At 45.1% G+C, this 20,453-nt stretch overlaps 2 protein-coding genes and 1 non-coding gene across 7 annotated transcripts in view; all 3 read left to right on the top strand.

Moving 5' to 3' along the window:
* The window catches only part of FKTN (fukutin), a 105,368-nt gene extending 89,594 nt beyond the window's left edge, over positions 1-15,774 (top strand). Inside the window, exons 13-14 of one of the 5 annotated variants that reach the window (XM_062207821.1) lie at positions 9,717-9,798; positions 10,964-11,052. In XM_062207821.1, coding sequence (XP_062063805.1) covers positions 9,717-9,772 — 56 coding nt within the window. In that variant the 3' untranslated portion in view covers positions 9,773-9,798; positions 10,964-11,052. Of the gene's footprint in view, positions 1-2,368; positions 2,531-9,716; positions 9,799-10,963; positions 11,074-15,687 lie in introns of those variants that run through there. The other 4 variants (XM_062207825.1, XM_062207826.1, XM_062207820.1 and 1 more) reach the window with 4 other exon arrangements.
* Positions 4,627-4,790, top strand: LOC133772114 (U1 spliceosomal RNA). The gene has a single exon (XR_009867739.1). It is a non-coding gene; the product is annotated as a U1 spliceosomal RNA (small nuclear RNA).
* On the top strand, positions 11,074-19,891 carry TAL2 (TAL bHLH transcription factor 2). Its single transcript, XM_062207828.1, has 2 exons — positions 11,074-11,165; positions 15,688-19,891. The coding sequence occupies exons 1-2, from the start codon at positions 11,074-11,076 to the stop codon at positions 16,022-16,024; spliced, it is 429 nt and encodes a 142-aa protein (XP_062063812.1). The 3' UTR covers positions 16,025-19,891.
* The last annotated feature ends 562 nt before the right edge of the window (positions 19,892-20,453 follow it).

Here is a 20,453-nt window from a genome sequence, read left to right as displayed (position 1 = left end):
GAGTCTCAAAGACCAGGCTGAGGCGGGGGTACCAACAGTCCTAGACTTTGTAGATGACAGACAGCACCAAGGCTAGACAAAGTTCTAAAAAGAGCAGGAACAGACTGCTTGAACAAGCTACAACTGCACTAAAGGCTGAGGTTCAGCAAATACCTGTGAATGTTTCAAGGCCAGAGCAGGGATATGGATTTCAGGCTCAGTGAGACTGATCCTAAAGACCCTAGAATGCCAGCAGTTGTAGGGGCTGGGGACAGAAGCTTAGCCAGGCAAGTGTAAAACCCTAAGTGGCTCAGGTAAGAACACTCATAGGAATTCCCAGCCCGGTGCAGACACAGGGAGTCCAGAGGTAAAAAGGGCTTTAGGCCAGGTGAGAAGGGGACATTGGGTGGTGGTCTGAGAAATGGAGCTCGAGGCCGTGCTGTAGGTGAGAGGGGAAATGTGATGAGACAAGGTGTGCTCTTGTACAGAGGGTTTTAGAGAATTAAACCAGGCCTCTGAAAGCCAAGGCAAAAGCCCAGTGGGATGAATCAGGGCAGGAGAGCCAGTAGTGAGGTTCAGGACAGAGCTAGAATGAGGATGCATGGGCAAGATATGAAGGCAGTTGTTGGAATGTGGCAGACAAGTAGAGACACAAGGAAGCCCAATGGTCAGTGCTGTGCCTGGGTACCACACTTTAGGTAATGCAAGAGAGATACAGGGAAGAGGCCATTCTAAACCTGCTGCTTCAATTAGAAACCAGGACAAGATGGACTTTTCACCGGGGGACGCCACAGGGCTTAACTGTGGGAACTGGGGAGAGCAGAACCAAGGAAAGGAGATAGGCCCAGTAGAGAATTTAAATTCTGAATTTTTACTTAGTGCTCATTTCCCAGTTGTCTGTTCACCTCTGCAGAATATGGGCTCCAAAGGGTAAATAAAAAGGAGTTGCTCTGAGGTTGTAGCTTGTTCAAGCAGTCTGTCTGCCTAGGCTACAGCGTGAGTCTCAGAAATGAGGCTGAAACCCCACCTCATAGCCTGTGTATTTCAAACAATTTGCAAAGAAATCAAATCCCATCAGCTAAAAAAATAGATATGTTTTGGGGTAGTGCAGAACTGTGTTACGAAAAGCATGGTGAGAATAATCATTCTCTAATTTTCATAAGATGCCCCAGTGGGGCCTCCTGGAAACATCTGCTGGATTTGCAGGATAAGGGGTACCTCCTTCACCCACTGGTGTGCATGTGTTTGGTTTAGGATTTGTCAGTCTGGGGAGCTGAGGGCCCTGGGCAGCTTTAGCCAGGCAGATTTCCCCCACCTGCCTGAAATGCAGCCCAAGGGCGCAGAGGCCCCTCCCCAGCCCATTCCTGCACCTTCCCTCTCAGCCCTTGGAACTGTGGCCTTTATTTCAAGTCTGGTCCCCAGGGGGCTGAATGGAGAATGAGGACAGCTGATAAACCTGACAGTATTGACTTTATGGGGCAGTATTCAATGAATTTACCTCTGCAAGGAGGCTGCGGTCTTATCTGCTGCCCACAGAGCATCTAAATCCTCATCTAGGGGACTGCTGATGAGTTGTCCCTTCTACAAAGACCAGAGAATAAAGAGGGGAAAGGGAGTCCCACCCACTCCTTTCTTTCTCCAGGACCTGGTCCTGCCCAATTCATCTCCACACACTGCCACCACCTTGTTTTCCCTGCTGTCCTTGGGTTTATTGGCTGAAGCACTCACAGCCCCATGCCTACTGGCAGCCTGGCCTTGTCAGCAGCTGGGCACACCCACGGCTGTAAGTCCCTCTAGTTGGTAACTATGGGAAGAAATGCCCACTCACTTCAAACAGTGATGTGCCCTGCTTTATGCTTCAACAGTCAACATTTGCTCTAGACAGAAACACCTGCCTGACCTCAACACCAGGTGTCTTTTAGAAGAGTGTGTGTGGTGAGGGGTGAGGGGTGGGGAGAGAGTGGTTTATAGCCATGGAATCTGGATCTGAGTTGCCAGAGGATCAAAATTTTAAAAAGAAGTCCTGATGTTCAAGAGAAAAATTTTTTGCTCCAAATAGTACAATGAGATCAATGTGTCTAAGCACAGGACGGATGCAACTCAGAGGCAAAGTAGAGCCAGAATACTGGATTGAGCAGATGAAAGAAAACAACTGAAAGTGACCTTTGGGGGAAGAGGCATAAATTTAGGTCCCGTATCTAGCTTTTGAGATAGTTTTTCTGGTAATAAAAATAAAACAAAAAGACAATAAATGTTGAGTAAGTATGATTTCATTAGATGCTTATCACTGCCAGGTTTTAGTATTCTCTCCAAAGCATTAACTTTAACATACATTAGCTCATTGAATCTTCACATTCATTCATGAGTTGATATTATTTCCATTTTACAGATCAGAACACTGAGGCTGCTAGAAGTTAAGTAACTTATCCTGGATGACAGCTGGTATCAGAGCAGGTCAGTCTGTCTCCAAAGCCAAGTCAGAGATCTCTCACCTGTCTGACTAGACTGCCTCCCATTTGGCATTGCTCAGTAACTTATCTCAGTCCACAGCGAATCAGTGAGTATTTATTATTCCCATTTATAGGAAACAGAAATGCACTGCTTCCTATCCAGGGTCAGAAAATTATAGTTTATGTAAGATACTCTACACTACAGATTCTAGCATCTCTTCTCTGTTGTGGCTGGGGGATGATTTCAGGGAAATCCAAAAATGATGAAAGAACAACCAAGTTTGCATTTCCTTGTGAGGGAAGACCAAAGTGCTCACCTCTCTAGCACCTTTCCCACCACTCGGGCGGAAATGTGGGCCATGTCGGTGCATTTCTCCCTTCTACACACCCTGGTTTCCTGGGCCACTTGCTTTCATCTTCAGCTGCTTGCTGGATAATGTTCTGATTTGAGGAGGATGGGTTGGGGGAGGCAAGAAGACCCTCGCAGGATGTGAGCTAAGCATCCCTAAACTGCCCTGTGGGTCCTGTGCGTGCAGCAGCTTTGACTTCATGAGAATTTGCAGCTGGTGCTGGCTCTGGAAAGATGGCTAAGAACCACTAATGAAACAGCTCTATGCTGCAGGCTTTGTTTTCTTTGACTATGCATCCTAGAATTTTAACTTTTTATGTTGTTAATATTTTGTTTTGTCTAGGATAACTTGTTATATAACTTTATAATTGATATATAAATGTAATTTATCATATTAAATGAGAAAACATGAGTGAAATGTCTACAAGGTACCCAGCACTTAGGTTTAAATAATGTGAGTAGAGAATTCAGAGTCAGGACCAGAGTTGATGCTCAGTGACACCCCATCAGTGTCAAATTATCATCCCTTTCCCTGCTTTCCTGTCATGGCCTCCTAACTGGTCCCCCCATGGCCTTTCTTGCCACTTCCATTTAGTAGCCAGAATGTTCTTTTTCCCTTAAAAAACAACTAATCACCAAAAATCCCCTCTCATGGCCTTGAAAACCTTGACCTCGAAGCCACAGCTATGTGTCTGCTGGCAGAAGCATGGCACACTGAAGGCAGCTGTCTAGGGAAAGAAGCCAGACTTTCTTGAACTCATTCAATGAAATGTCTTATCAAAAGTAGCTTTTGTGTATGGTGGCACAGTTCCTGAGCTCTAGTGATGAACAAAAAAGTTCTTGCCCTCAAGAAATTTAAAACATAGTCAGTAAGGTAGAATGAGATCCGTTCTGAAAAAATTCAATATGGAGATGGGGACTCCTTTAAAAAAGAGTAGAGAGTTACCAAGAAAAGGTTTCATATACCAGTGTCACACACACATGCCCACAAAGTAACCATAGAAGAATGGGCACTGTATAATTTGGACAATGCAAATTTAAAAACAGGTGCTGTAACACTAATATAAAACAAGATGAATTCATTACAAGAAACAAGACAAAGGAGGTGATTTTATTATGATAAGGGATAGTTACCTAAATCAATAAAATTTCCCTGAGTATGCTTCCAAAGCAGTGCCTCAAAAGATATCGTATCTTAAGCAAACATGCCTCAAAACAGAAAAAGGAAGGAACAAGGAGATTTTCACACAGCTCTCTCTTTAATAGATGAAATAGACTCAAACTTCCAAGAATATAGAGGGTTGAAAGATTGAATTAATGGATATGTATAAAAATATTTTACCTCTCAAGCCAAGTATACCTGCTTTTCCAGTACCTATGAAACATTGATAAAAACCAACTGTATGTTATATAAAAGAGAAAATCTCAAATCAAAGCCAAAAGCATACAGGGCACATCTTTGACTATACTGCAGTAAAGCTAGAAATTTATAACATGGTTACCAAAAAATATAACAAAACATAACTATAAAACACTTTCTAAAAAAAGTAACCAACAGACTTTAGAAACTATGGACAGTGATACCACAACTGGAACACTGGATATCACCAAAGATCTATTATAAAAAAAGTTCATTGCTTGGAATATTTTTCTTCCTAAACAAGAAAGAAAAATAAATAAGCATTCAATCCTAGAAGGGGGTGGTGGTAGTGATGGAAAGGGAATAAAAGAAACATAGTCAGATAAAAAGAGCAGATTTAATAAAGATATAGTAGATGTTATGTAATGGAAGTCATAAAAATGAATCCCAAAGATAGGGGTTTTTTTTACCTTAAAAAAGAACAATAGATACTTACCTGGCAGGGGAGATACCATGATCACGAAGGTGGTTTTCCCAGGGCGAGGCTTATCCATTGCACTCCGGATGTGCTGACCCCTGCAATTTCCCCAAATGTGGGAAACTCGACTGCATAGTTTGTGGTAGTGGGGGACTGCGTTCGCGCTCTCCCCTATAAGAAAAAAAAAAAAAAAAGAACAATAGAGTCGGGGCAGGTGTTGTGCACAGAAGTTAAGACACCACTTGCTGCCATCTGGGATGACATAATGAGTCTTCAAAAAATTTATGGAAAGTATATATCATAAAAAACTATGGATGGGTTGAAAATTTTTGCACTAAGATAAACATATCTTAATTTCATTTTCCCAGCACTGTCTTCAAGCCCCTGTGTATGCTAAGCAATCTCCTTTGGACACCATGTTATTTTTGTACCACCCCATTATTCAAAGTGATACTTACTTGTTCTAAGGCTGTCCATTATGACTAACATGAATATTAAAACCTCACCTCGGGGCAGGCATTAGGGCATAGCAGGTAAAGCCGCCACCTGCAGTGTTGGCATCCCATATGGGCACCAATTCAAGAGTGAGCTGCTCTACTTCTGATCCAGCTCTCTGCTATGGCCTGGGAAAGCAGCAGAAGATAGCCCAGGGGCTTGGACCCCTGAACCCGCATCAGAGACCTGGAGGAAACTCCTGGCTCCTGGCTTTGGATCAGCGCAGCTCCAGCTGTTACAGCCATTTGGGGAGTGAACCAGTGGATGGAAGACTTCTCTCTGCCTCTGCCTCTGCCTCTGCCTCTCTCTAACTCTACCTTTCAAATAAATAAATAAATCTTTTTTTTAAAAAAAGGTAATTAACATTATTAAAAAAAATCCTCACCTCTGCAGTTGCTAAATTTTGGATTTTTAAATCAGAATTTTCATCATCTACAAGTTAATGGTGTATGTCATTCATTCTCTCTTATGTTCTTGGCATGTTCTCTTATGTTCTTGGCGACCTCAGAATTCCCTCTCTCACTACTTGGATTGCTGTCTATGCTGGAGGTGTGTATGTTGCCAGTTGTCTTCTCTTCCTTGTGGAATCTGATTCTACTTAAAAACAAAAGAAGTAATAGTGCTGCTGACAGACATGCAATGTTTTGTAAAATAAATAAATATATAAACCTTCAAAAAAAAAAGACATCACTTGGGATGCCTACATCCTGTATCAAAGTTTCTAAGTTTAAGTACTGACTGCTTCTGATTCCACCTTCCTATTAATACAGACCCTGGCAGGCAGCAGGCACCAGATAATGCTCAAGTACTGGGTCCCTGCTGCCCACGAGGCAGACCCAGATAGAGTTCCGGGTTCCTGCCTTCAGCCTGGCCCAGCCCCAACTGATGAAGGCATTTGGGGAATGAACCAGCAGATGGAAGATCTCTCTCTGTCTCTTTCTCTGTCTCTGTTGTCTCTCTCTCTCCTTCTCTCCCCCCTTCCCTTCTTTCCAAATAAGGTGAAAATAAATAAATTTTTTAAAAGATTTTTTGAAAGACAGAGTTACAGAGAGAAGTAGAGACAGAGAGAGAGTTCTTCCATCTGCTGGTTCACTCCCCAGATGGCCGCAACAGCCGGAGCTGCACCAATCCGAAGCCAGGAGCAAGGAGCTTCTTCCATGTCTCCCATGCGGTTGCAGGGGCCTCAGGACTTGGGCCATCTTCTACTGCTTTCCCAGGCCATAGCAGAGAGCTGGATCCAAAGAGGAGCAGCCAGGACTAGAACCGGTGCCCATATGGGATGCCGGCGCTTCAGGCCAGGGCTTTAACCCGCTGCACCACAGCACCGGCCCCAATAAATTTTTTAAAAGAAAAATAAAATGGACAAACTTGAAGGTGAGACAGAGAAGTCATAAACACATAGTATGAGGCATGAGAGAGATAACAAAAAAATTTTTTTAATTGAATAACTGCTTATCACACTCTACTAATGATTCTGAAAATGTCAAAACACATGTCGAGGCCAGCACTGTGGCCCCATTCTGCAGTTCAAGTCCCAGCTGCTCCAGTTCTGATCCAGCTCTCTGCTATGACCTGAGAAAGCAGTGGAAGATGGCCCAAGTCCTTGGATCCCTGCACTGGTGTGGAGACCTGGAAAATGCTCCGGCTCCTGGCTTCGGATCGGCACAGCTCTGGCCGTTGAGGCCAATTGGGGAGTGAACCAGCGGACGGAAGACCTCTCTCTCTCTCTCTCTCTGTAATGCTCTTTTTCAAGTAAATAAAATAAATCTTTAAAAAAAACTCACATGTTAAAAAGTACCAAATTTGATTTAAGAAAAAATAGAACTCATGAAGAAACAAAACTTACCTAGAAGGATTTGCTAGTCAATTAGATTAAATTTCAAGACCCGGTGAATTCAGATGCTGAATAAACTGATAGATGCATGTACAATAGCTGGATGGCAGAAGGGGTGACTAGAGGACTGGATAAATGGAGAGCCGGATGGATGCATGCATTAGGGCCTCAATACACAGGACTGGGGGTTTGGGAATCAAGAGGGGAGGAAGGGCATTTTAAGACTAGGTAAGACTGCTGCTTGACTTCTACCTAAGATAACCTTGGGCCTACACTTCCCTAACCTGGCAGAAATCCCTTCTGAGAAACCCCTGGTTTGGTCTTTCCTGAAGCTGACAACCCCTGCTAGGATGAGAGGGCCAGTATTCATAGGCTGATCCAGACAGATCAATTAAACCAGAAGAACCAGAGAGCCTGACAGTACCCAGACTCTTCCAGTGACCTGCCCGTCCCTTCCCAGCCTCCTCTTCCCTTGCTAGGAGCTCGCAGGTGCAGTCTCTCCAGGGGGGCGGTGAGAGCCATGAATAGTAAGGGTTTTAGCTCAAGCACACAGAGACATTTAGCTGCCCAAACCTAATCCTCCAATAATCGGATTATGTAAATTCCTACTCCAACCCCTTCCCCTGCAGGACCCGGCCCCTAAATGTACACTGGGGGCCTGGTGTGGGAGAGGCTTGTCACTCTGAATGATCCTAGCTAGTGGAATGGTACCCTAAAATGCTTTCCCTATTTCTAAAAGTGAATCCAAAAATGAGTTCAACCCTGGTTCCCATATATCAACACAATTGTGCTCCTTTCTTCGTCCTCCGTGTCCTTTCTGTCCATCCTTGTCCCCTTGCACACAGATCCAGTTTTACAGCTGGTTGGCGTTTCATTTCGCATCACACATTTCCAATCTTGCAGCCCACTCACACTGTTCCTTTTCATAACTGTAAAATAAGCCATTGGGAAAATATATCTGCTCAGATTTTTTGGCTGAAATGAAGGGTGCTATGGATTCTTGATTTAAAATCTAGCAAGGTATCAGAACTGTGATATAATCAGGTGGATGGGCAAGAGCACGGGCACTGTGAAGCAGAAATTCTCCTCCCAAGCACACAGAGACAAGAGAGGGGCCGAAAGGGGAGCAAGTCAGGGAAAGGCACTGCAAATAGTAGTTTGCGTTTTTAAAGATTCTTTTGTACTTGTGCACAAATTGAACAATTATTTCTCTGCAGTCAATCCTCTTGTGCTGTTAGCAGAACAAGCTTGTAAGCAATGACTAAACAGATTCTTCCGTGCTTATAGACAGTTGCCTTCACCTAGTCTGCCCCCTCTCCCACCCCCCTGGCTTTTACTGTATTCTACTGGCTTTTACTACCAGCTTTTACTACCACCCTTCCACCCGGGCACGCAGGGCCTCCTCCAGTGTCCACTCAGTGTTCAATGTTCCACCTTCTAAGCCACCCTCTGGGTATCCCAGACCCTGAATTTCTGTTCAGATGGACCTGAGGTCATTTTCAGGGCCTGCACAGGACTCTTCCTTAGGTCTGTATGGGAGTCCACACCGTATACCCAAGACCATCACAGAACAGAACAGAACTAAGGGATAGAGAAATAATGGGGAAGGGGATGGGCCAGGAGTCTCCATTTGTACCTTTGTCCTGAGTTCCACAAATGTCACAGTCAGCCTTGCTTCAAGGGCTAGGGTTTTTTGTTTTTTTTTTTTTTGTTTTGTTTTTTTTTTTTTAGATCTATTTCACTTATTAGAGAGAGAGAGAGAGAGAGGGAAGACTTCTTCTGTCTGCTGGTTCACTCCCCAAAAGGCTATAATGGCCGAGTCTGGGCCAGACTGAAGCCAGGAGCCAGAAACTCCATCCTTGTCTCCCACGTGGATGACAGGGGCTCAAATATTTGGGCCATCTTTTGCTGCTTTCCAGGTGAGTTAGCAGGAAGCTGGATAGGAAGTAGAGCGGCCACACTGTAACCGGCAGTCCCATATGGGATGCTGGCATCACTGGTGCAGGCTTGAGTCATTGTGCTGCAACCCCAGCCCCCGAGGCCTGGTTTAAATGCTGTCGCCCCCCACCAGTAACCTCTGATCCTCCAGCTTCTGCTTCTGTATTCCTAACTCTGATTTCACACTCGCTGGCAATGATAGCTGTCTTATATGCAGTCATTTTGTCACACCCTTTCTCTTCCAAACCCTGTGAGCTCCTTAAAGGCAAATGCAGAGCCTTCTTCCATGTCCTGCACATACACCCATCTGACCCTCATACAGCATCCTTTTTTATTTATAATAAAGCAATTAGTTTATCTTCCCAGGGGCTGAGGAGGCTTGGGATGTGCAAAATAGCACCAAAGGCCCCATGGCTTACAACAACAGCAAAGCATAGCTCATTACACAAGACTGACATTGGCTGTGGATTCTCTGCATGGTGTCCAGGCTGCTAGGTCCAAGCATGACCCTCTCAGGGCTGGGCCCAACCTGTAATCTCTCTTACAGCTTCTGCTCCACTCTCACCTGTGTCAGGTCTGCTCACATTCCATTGGCTGATGCAAGACACATGGCCAAACCTGGCAATTGTTCAGGGAAGTATAGGGAAGTGCTGCCAGTCACGTGCCTGGGAGTGGATCCTCTCATGGGGAAGGGAGTGAGTAGTTGTAACAAAAACAGAATCAGCCACAATAAAAATTTACAATAAACTATGTGCTAGTTACAGTGCTAAATGCTTTACCTGTTGTTTTTCCTTACTTGATACTCACAATCCTACCATTGCCTCATTTTGTAGATGAAGAAAGTGAGGCAGGCAGAAGTTATGTAACTTGCCCAGGATCACCCAAGTGAACAACAAACAAGGAATTTCAAGCTGGGTAAGAGCCCTTTGAGCTTAGCCACAAAGCTGTCGATATATTTGTGACTTTATTGTGCCAAATCCTATGCTATGCCAAGTCTTTCAAAGACAGCAGCACCTAGAATTTCATTTCTTATTCATTCATTGACCAGCCAACATTGGGAGTGGGGTGGCACGGGGAAGAGAGAGCCAGGATGAAGAAGTACTGCTAAGTAAGGCTGAGTGTAAGGAGAAGGAAAACGACAAAGCATGAGGAATCTGTGCATGGGAAGGTTCAAGTTTGGTCTTCGGTCAGAGGCTCGTTAACAAGAGGATAACATTGGAGTAAAGAATGATGGCAGCTTCTCGAGGCCAGAGGTTTGTATCTGTTGTATTTGAAGTTGTGTCCTCAGCACCGAAAATGGATCCTAACCCGTGGAGGACCCTCAGTTATAATTTGTTGAATGAATGAAAGGAGCTAAGGGAGGGAATCATGTGGGTAATTTGGGAGGAAGAGGAAACAGTGCGAAGGTCCCAAGGCAAGAGGGCTACTGGTGCATTTCTGAAAGTGAGAGACTGAGAGAGGTGCGGGGCAGGCCGGGGCCCTAGAGCTCCATGAACCTTGAAAAGTTAAGGGACAGGCAGATCATAAGGAAGGGGGGATCGGATGGCACATTTAAAGGCCTTAACTCTGAGAGAAGTGGAGAGCAGAATGTGACCAGGGGAGAGGGGGTTCACAGGGTTGTTCCTAATGTTAGATGATGGAAGGAGGCTAGCCCAGAAAGAAAAAAGAGCACGGAGGAGGCCCCTCCATCACTGATGCGCTGGGCACTGTGGAAACTGACATGGATCCATCTGGGGTGGGGGACTGTTAACTTTGCTGTGCATCTTAATCTCCTGGGGTACTTGAAAAAATGTCAGTTTCAGACCCCACCCTGTCCCCAAAATCCTGATTTTGTGGGCCTGGGCTATGGGGTTGGGGTCTTTTTCTGAAGCAAGTGGTGGTCTCACACTACAGTTGGAGCCTCACTGGGCTTAAATCAACACCTGCTGAATTAATGGCGGTACAGACTTTATGATGTTTGCCTGTGTTGGTGAGGGAGGCGGCCCAGAGGCACCCCCAGTCCAGATGGGGAGGGCAGAATCCCTTCCTTCCCCCAAGCCTTACACAAAGCGGGCTTCTCCTTCCCTTGCCCCCTCTCCAGGGCACGAGGGAGGGCTGGTCCCAGGAAGCCAGCGCGGGGAGTGGCGAGGAACTGGCCGGAGTCTCCGGCGGGGACCCGGGCCCCAAGAGACAAAGGACGGTGTCCTATAAATGCGGCAGCCGAGACGCAGCGTCCAGGCGAGGGCGTACACGGCCGGCGACGGCGACAGCACCGGCGCGGATTCCCAGCTCCCGGCGAGGAGGTGCGTCAAGTCTGGGGGTTCGGGGACACCACCCCGGCCGGGCTCGTGAGCCTGGAGCTTCCTTACTCAGTCCCCTGGGTCCGAGCCACCCTCATCTGGGAGGGCAGGGATGTAGTGGCCGCTCCATGGGAAGACTTGGGGGCTTTCCTCGGGACAGCGGCGCGGGGCACGCCGCAAAGGTAGCACTCCTTGGCGGTGCAGCTCCGCCCGCATCCGCGATGCCGGAGACCCCGCCCCGCAGTGCATCTCCCAGGTCCCTTTCTGTAGCTCGTGCCCCTGCATAAGCCACTTGTGCACACCTGGCAGACAGTTGCGAAACTTCAGCCGCGAGCTGCTTTCCCAGACTCCCGAAATATTTACTGGGCAGAGCAATGCTCTGCAGCACAATGCAAAGATTTTGAAAAGGAGAAAGGGAAAACCCGAGGAGTGAAGCAGGCATGGGCAGCAGGTGGGGTTGGCATGGGCAGGTTTTTTGGCGGGGCGTGGGAAATGGGAGTAGCGGGTACTGAGCTCACTTCACTAGTGAGCTGCAGAGAGAGCTGCATGAACCGCAAGCGTCTTCCCAGAGAACGGTGTCCATGGTGTGTGTACTGAGTAAATGCATCCATATGCAGAGTTGTCTAGTGAAAAAAGTATACTGCATAATAATAGCAGCGTGTAGAGTGATGTTTAAAGGGCGAATGTGGAAGTGTGTGCTGGAGAGTGTGGATGAGTGTAGGCAGAAGTTGGAGTCTTTGCCATTTTAAGTTCTATGTTTGTGTACTGGTTGATTTCTTTTTCTTAAACTAGCGTAAAAGCTACTTCTATAATAATCTCAAAAGGCAGAACCGTGACTCGTGTTGGGGTGAGGCACCTTCCCTCAATCTAGCTTTATAAACTGCCCTTCATCTCTGTCTTTCTGACAAGTGCTTCCATTTACTTTCAAGAGAGAGATGAGAGTCCAGGAGCTGAGACTAGGAGACGCGTTTACAGCCAGAGCCTTGTGAGTCTGGGTGCCTGGGACCGGCCGGGTAGGGAGGTTAGCCTCCTCCTTCCTAGCTGGCCGTGGCTTTGTATCCAGGGGCCACAGGGCACAAAAGAGCAGCAGCTCCTGTTGGGGGCATCCGGCACCTTCCCTAAGGGCATAATTGTCACTCTTTTCTCAGGTCATGTGTCACTTTCCATGGTGACAATATAGAGAAGTCTGTGGACATCTCTATTCCTACTGGATCTACCCTGGCTTTTCCCCAGTGCAGGTATTCTTAACCTGGGTTACAGCCTCTACCCACACAGGGATACACAGATAGAATTCAGGGGTCCTGTGAAGGTTCTAACTTTATTCTGAGTGTAACATTTCCTTTATTTATTGATATGGGTAATAAAAAACAATAATATTAGCAGAGGTGGTGAAACCATCACCAATAGAAATCATAGCTTCTTGCATCTCACATCACAGATGGATGCCACAAATCTTTGGAAAAGGTCATTTATAAATCATATATTAGGAATTACGGTAATAAGTCTGGCTATTTTATGTGTTAAAATGAAGCACATGTACTGCTGTATTGCACTTTAATTATTTTAATAACTAATAAGTAGAACTGATTATTTTTTATTGATGTATTATTTTAACTTAGACATTTAAAATCATTATCCTGAAAAGGGAACTAAAGGTTCTTTTAATATTATATATTTAAAATTATTATTCTGGGAAGGAATCTGTCCCTGGGCTTCATCAGACTGCCAAAGGAGTCGAAGGCACAAAAAAGTTACAAATCCTGACCTGGGAGTACTCAGTGGTCACCAAAACCCAAACTTGGACATTGGCTCTGCCACTGATTCTGTGTGTGACTTAAATGCTTCACCTTTGTTTCTACCTCTGTCAGCTGTTCTCTGCGTCTGTGGCATCTAGTGTACATGTGTGTGTTGTGTTTTGTTTTAGCTCTTACGTTGCTCTGCAGTGGAGATTAGCAGCAATCATTCCTTGCTGTTGGAAGAACACTAAATGCAATTTCCTTTGATTTAATAAGTATTTAAGTAATTTTCCAGTGACCTCTACTTTGAGCTTTTCCAGCTTGTTTAGTGACTAATTTCTGTCCCCCCCCCCCCGTGGAGAAGAAGAGTCACACACTTGAGAATAAATCAACAAGTAATTATTAAGCACCTCCTAGGATGGCAGGTTCCACTTTAGAAGCCAGGCTTTGCTTCTTTCTGCTCCTTCTGTCTGCTTCCAGTACAATAGGATTGAGCCCTCTTAGAGCACCACAGTTAGTTTATCCTGACTAATCTTTTTTGCTCCCAGCTTGAAAAAAAACCCCCACGGGATTGGAGTTGACTTAGTGAATGAGCTAAAACCTCTTTTGACAAGAGAAGCTTGAACGTAACTTTGCTCCCACAGTCCTGGCCAGTGTCAGTGTGAATGAGACTTGAGTTTTCTGTCCATCCTAAAGTTCCCTTGATTCAGTTCTAAACCTCTGCATTTTAAGTACAGTTAAGGTACAGTTCTGTATGCACTGATATTTTCATTATAGAAGCTAAGACCAAGTTATTCAGAAAAGACTTTGGGGTAAAGAAAAGGTAATGGACAGGGCATTGTGGCATTTCAAAAAAAGAGGCCAGGGGCCGGCACCGTGGCGCACTAGGTTAATCCTCTGCCTGTGGCGCCGGCATCCCATATAGGGCGCCGGTTCTAGTCCTGGTCGCTCCTCTTGCAGGCCAGCTCTCTGCTGTGGCCCGGGAGTGCAGTGGAAGATGACTCAAGTGCTTGGGCCCCTGCACCCGCATGGGAGACCAGGAAGAAGCACCTGGCTCCTGGCTTCGGATCGGCACAGCTCTGCCCGTTGCTGTCATTTGGAGAGTGAACCAACGGAAGAAAGACCTTTCTCTCTGTTTCTCTCTGTCTGTAACTCTACCTGTCAAATAAATAAATAAAATCTTAAAAAAAAAAAAAAAAAAAAAAGAAAGAAAGAAAGATCGCCTGATATACCCTGTTAAGTTTTGGGACATGGGCTACCTGGAAGCCCGTTAGAATACCTGGTTGCTGCTTTTGCATGCGCTAAGTTTCTCTCTGGAATATCAACACAGGCAGTTGACTCCTTAGATTCCAGCAGCCAGCACAACACAGGTGCTCCTCCACTTATGATGTGGTTACATCCTGTTAACCCCACTGCAAACTGGAACTCTTGTAATGCATATAATGCATCCAACCTACAAACATCACAGCATGGCCTAGCCTACCTGAAACAAGCTCAAAACACATACATTAGGCCTACAGTTGGGCAATGTTATCTAATGCAAAGCCTATGTTGTGAAAAAAGTATTGAATATCTCATAATTTATTGAATGCATGCATCCAAAAAATGCTGACAACATATTTCTGTAAGCTGTAGACTGTCACTTGTTTACCCTCCAGATTGCAGATGGCGTGGCTCACAGGGGAGCTGCAGCATTGCTAGAGAGCAATCCTACCCTGCTATGCAGACACCTGTAGAGTCAGGGCTTGGTGGAGAGGCAGGGTTTGAGCTGCTCTTTAAAGAATGTGCAGAAATAGGCAAGGAGAGAGTGGGGAGGGAATTCAAGGAACAGAAAATGTCACATGCAAAAGGGTGGAATTAGGAATGTTTATTACTGTTTGGAGGAACTAGAAGGGTCCCGGTAATGAGGAGAGCTAAGTCTGGAGCAGGCAACAGTTTGAGAGCGCTAAGGGAGAGCAAAACTGTCTTCTCCATCTCAAATCTTACTTGATTAACAAAACTTAGCATCATAGCTCTTTTCTTCTTAAGAATTTATGATATACTGTTGATTCAGTTCCCTGTTGGCTAAATATATATTTTATTCAGACATATTCTCAATCCTGTTCTGTACCTGATTTTTAACAATAAGGAAGAATTGTCTATAATGGAAGTAATGAGGGTGTTGGGATAAATAACCGACTAACTGGAACCTTCAAAACAGCCAGAGAGAACAAAGTTGAAAGGCATTGTTCTTACCCTGCCCCTATTCCTCCCTCATTTTCTTTCCTTATTAAAAGGAAATTTCAGGCCGGTGCCGCGGCTAACTAGGCTAATCCTCCGCCTTGCGGCGCCGGCACACCGGGTTCTAGTCCCGGTCGGGGCACCGATCCTGTCCTGGTTGCCCCTCTTCCAGGCCAGCTCTCTGCTGTGGCCAGGGAGTGCAGTGGAGGATGGCCCAAGTCCTTGGGTCCTGCACCCCATGGGAGACCAGGAGAAGCCCCTGGCTCCTGCCATCGGATCAGCGCAGTGCGCTGGCCGCAGCGCGCTACTGCGGTGGCCATTGGAGGGTGAACCAACGGCAAAAGGAAGACCTTTCTCTCTGTCTCTCTCTCACTGTCCACTCTGCCTATCAAAAAGAAAAAAAAAAAATAAGAAAAGGAAATTTCAGAAAACCCAAAAGTGAGGAGATAAATGTCCTAAATTCTAGGTTGAGAACACCTAACATGATAGGTTCATGGCAGGACTTGTGCTACCAGCCAGGCCTCTTGTAAGGTATTGGCCCTCGGGGCCCTTTCTCTTTCCCATCTCAGGGCCTCAAACATGACCCGGAAGATCTTCACAAACACCCGGGAGCGGTGGCGGCAGCAGAACGTCAACAGTGCCTTCGCCAAGCTGAGGAAGCTCATTCCCACCCACCCTCCAGACAAAAAGCTGAGCAAAAATGAAACGCTCCGCTTGGCAATGAGGTATATTAACTTCTTGGTCAAGGTTTTGGGGGAGCAAAGCCTGCAGCAACCAGGAGTGGCTGCTCAGGGAAACATTCTGGGGCTCTTCCCCCAAGGACCCCACCTGCCAGGCCTGGAGAACAGAACTCTGCTTGATGATTACCAGCTCCCTTCACCTGGGCCAAGCCATCACCTCCCATAAGATGGTTCTGACTGCTAGTGTCATCCGCCAGGGCGGTACTCACCCAGAAGTTACCAGGTGTGGAAAGCCTTTTGCAATGTCTAGAGTCAACCTGATGACAGTCGTGTGAGGCAGGAAGCTAAGCTTCATCAAGATGGCCCTGGTACCACTGTGGAGAGCCAAAAGGAGGCCATGAAGGATGTCGCTTTGGAGTCCACCACCCCTGGGACTTCTGGCAGAGTGGCCTGCCTCTGTTTTCTAAATCCAAGTTCTGCATAAGGTGTTTGAAAAAAATATGTATTATAAGCGTAAAAAAGGTTTGAAAATCATTGACTCATTCAGTGTCTTCAGTTATGAAAAAGGAGTTTTATCATAAGGGACCTCAGAGAAATGGATAAGTGTTTCTCTAGAGGACGTATTTTCAAGTTTATTTAGAAAAATGAGACATGCTTAATCAACAGTGAACACAATAAATCTCAAGACTGATGATGAAAACAGCCCCTGTAGAAACCAAGCAGAGAGACTTGAGGGGAAAAGCAGCGGACAGAAGGCCCTCCTGTGGCATGAGGATTGTGGGAGCTTTGCAGATGCATGTGGGAGAGCTCCATGTCCTCTGAACCCCCTGGAACTGGGAGATGTTCCTCGGATTGCACTGGTTTTGCATATGTCATCTCTAAAGCCAAACGGAGGGTTATACTTGTGAAAGGAAAGGACTCGGTAATTTATGAGTTAGAGTTCATAGTTTTATTATGACAAATAGCTAAGTTAGCTAACCTGCTAGTTTCACATATCAGTTATCAATAATTTCAACTTAGCCTGAGTTCTTGTTGACTTAAGACCTGTAAATCGCAATTATAATTGTGAAAATCTAAATGTTAGCATTTAACAACTCATTTAGCAGAGAGCTTAAACAAAACATTTGGAGTAAACAATAGACTTTAGAGAGCTGAGGAGCATTAGCTCACTCTTACATGGAGAGGCGAGTCCTAACAAGTGTGTGAAATGGCATTGTTCTGACCAAACTCATCACCACATGCTACCCTGTTATTCAAAGATCGATCCCATAATTGAGCCCGGAATACAAATGATGTCATTTGATTATACCCAAAGTTCTTGACAATACATTGGTAAAGTACCAAGTGCTACTGAACTACAAGTAGCAAGTTGATGGATTTGAGATTAGAAATGTCCCAGTGTAAATGCAATAGGGGAATGGTCATTTCCTGCCACTCTAGAAAGAAGGAATTTTATTTATAAGAGGTTGAAATGAGCCCCCTTTGTTTGGTGATCAGAGGAAGGCTGGATGAGACTCTCACAATTTCATTCCTCCAAAATAGGTTGTTGTGTCATTAATCTATATACAGAAATCTCACTATGTCACAATGTATTTATCCCATCAATAAGATTCCTTTCAAGGTCACTTATTGAAACTATATTCAGTAAACTTCCCCATGGCCCCAGCCTGGGTCAGGCAAACATAAGCACAGAGACCAAGGGATCTTCCTCTGAAGGTGCATTTCTTCTAATAAGCTTACATGGACTCAAGTCTGATCCGAAATAACCAGGTGATAGTACATTTCAAAGTTTTGCTATCAGTTGTCAATTGAGTAACATTACTTATCCTCATCTGGTATTTATTTTTTAAAGATTTATTTATTTATTTGAAAGTCAGAGTCACAGAGGAAGAGGGAGAGAGGGGGAGGGAGAGGGAGAGGGAGAGAGAGGAAGAGAGAGAGAGAAACTTCCATCCACTGGTCTGGTTCACTCCCTAGATGTGTGCAAAGGCCAGGGTGTTATGCCACGATGTCAGCCACCCTTTTTTTTTTTTTTTAAGATTTATTTTTATGTATCTGAAAGGCAGAGTTACACACAGAGAGAAAGAGAGAGATCTTCCATTTGCTGGTTCACTCCCCAAGTGGCCATAATGGTCAAGGCTGGGCTAGACTCAAGCCAAGAGCCAGAAGCTTCATCTAGGTCTCCTATGTGAGTGCAGGGGTCCAAATACTTGGACCATCTCCTGCTGCTCTCCCAGGTGCAGTTGCAGGGAGTTAGTTGGGAAGTGGAACAGCCGGGGCTCAAATTGGTGCCCAGATGGGATGCTGGCATTGCAAGGAGGTGACTAAATCTGCTATGCCACAACACCAGCCCTTCATCTGGGATTTTTTTATGTTAGCTTCATTTTAATGTGTTCTGGAAAGGAAGAGATTATCATATTCTTGGAATTGTATCTATGAACTACATTGAATCTGTTCTCTTTCTATTCATATTACATTAACATGAAAAAAATCAGAAAAAAATAATGTGTGTGGAGGAAAGCAGAAAGTACCTCTTTGCCTGAATGTGGGGTTTTTGGCTCTATTCAGAATGATTCCCCTTTCCTGCTTTGGGTCCATGTTCATGTTCTGTGTGCATAAAGAGGGCCTTTCCACCAAACTATAATGAAGTATTTCTAAAAAGCTGTGAAGAAATTGAGTTTTCATGAAACTCTGAGGGGGATCACTATTAAGAAATCCTAGGGGCCGACGCCGTGGCTCACTTGGTTAATCCTCCGCCTGCAGCGCCGGCATCCCATGTGGGTGCCGGGTTCTGGTCCCGGTTGCTCCTCTTCTAGTCTGGCTCTCTGCTGTGGCCCGGGAGGGCGGTGGAGGATGGCCCAGGTGCTTGGGTGCCTGCGCCTGTGTGGGGGACCGGGGGAGGTACCTGGCTCCTGGCTTCGGATCGGTGTGGCTCCGGCCATGGCGGCCATTTGGGGGTGGACCAGCGGAGGGAAGGCCTTTCTCTCTGTCTCTCTCCCTCACTGTCTAGCTCTATCTGTAAAAAAAAAAAAAAAGAAAAGAAAAGAAAAGAAAAAAAATAAATCCTATAGGAACTCCTTCAGTAAATGAATCAACCTTTAAAATATTACTTCATGTAATTCATCCTTATTTTTTTGCCTGCTTGAATTTTGTACGTCAAGATGTATTAGGTTACACTGACCATCAAAAGGAATTGCAGTCACCAAATGTGGACCAAAACTTTGACAAAGGGGTATGTGTTTGATACACTGGTTAAAACACTGCTTGGGACACCTGCATTCCATATCAGAGTGCCTGGTTCGAGTCCTGGCTCTGCTTCTGAATGCAGCTTCATGCATTCGATGAGAGACAGCAGGTGCTGGCTCAAGTACTCAGATCCCTGCTGTCCACTTAGAAACCTGGATGGACTTCCAGGCTCGTGGCTTTGGGCTGACCTAGGTCTAGCTGTTATAGTCATTTGAGGAGTGAACTAGCAGATTGAAGATTCTCTCTCTCTCTTTCAAATAAATACAAAATAAATAAATGAATAGAAATTTTTACAAACCACATTAATAAGGTATCCATGAGACTAGAGCTCATTCAAATATCACTCTAGAGCCTTCTTTGGTGTCCCATACTTCAGGCTTGGTGACTGAAATGGTAAACTGTATGCTTCAAATACTTTATGGTTCACTGGGTGGCACATACGTTTACAGGTCATTTAAGCCCAACAAGAAAGCTCAGACAGATAGCCTAACCTATGCTATTCTGTTACTCGAACAAAAGTAAATGGCTTCCTAGGACAGCACTCAGAACTTCTGGAAACCAAGTATAAACACACACATTGATTCATATAGATCATTTGATTGGCTAATTCCATGCCCTCATTTTAGGGGCATGAAAATGGGTCCAGCAGGTGTTAGGGTGAATTTCCAGAGTTCATAGGGACAGTTAGTGGAAATTAGAAGTCATAGCCCCAAGTCCAGCCTTTCTACAGCCCTGCTCAGCCACCAAGTATTGTAGATTGACAATATGCTCACCTCTTTTCAATTATTTTCTGTAATCTTAAGATGGCATTTTATTGAATAGAATCATTGTTCTTTGTAGAATGTGATTAGACATATCAACCAAAGATTTTACTTGTTGATGTGTTTTGTGAGTTTCTAACTATTTATTATAATTTGTTATTTAACTGTTAATTTATTGCAAATAAATTATTGAATAAAAGAAATTGTGATTCTTTTCTTTTTAGTAAGACTTTCATAAATTTACTAAGCCCCCCCCTTCTCTCCATCTTACAGCCACCATCCTGGCTTTGACAAAACCCTCCACTGCCCATTGTCTTTGGTCTGGAAAAATCCAGCATCATCTGCCTCTCTCTTTGTCACCCCCTACCCCCTTCAGTTACAGTGGACACATCACATCCCTGTTACCAAAGCTTTACTGTCTTGCTACTGGGGTTGAGACCAATGCCACACCCCAGCAGACAGGCCCTCTGCAGCCTGGCCCCAGCGTACCTTTCCCCTTTACCTTGCACAGTCTCTATATGGCTTGCACATGCCAATGAAACAACTTCACCTGGTAACCTTCAAACGTGCCCCTCTTTTTGTCTGACTTTACTCTTGTGATTCCCAATGCTGGCAAAAATGTTCCCCTACGCTCACTCATTCTCATCT

The sequence above is a fragment of the Lepus europaeus genome, chromosome 12, assembly GCF_033115175.1.
Source record: "Lepus europaeus isolate LE1 chromosome 12, mLepTim1.pri, whole genome shotgun sequence".
Taxonomy (NCBI): domain Eukaryota; kingdom Metazoa; phylum Chordata; class Mammalia; order Lagomorpha; family Leporidae; genus Lepus; species Lepus europaeus.
The sequence above is the reverse complement of the archived record's forward strand: the minus strand, read 5'-3'. Positions and strand labels throughout refer to the sequence as shown.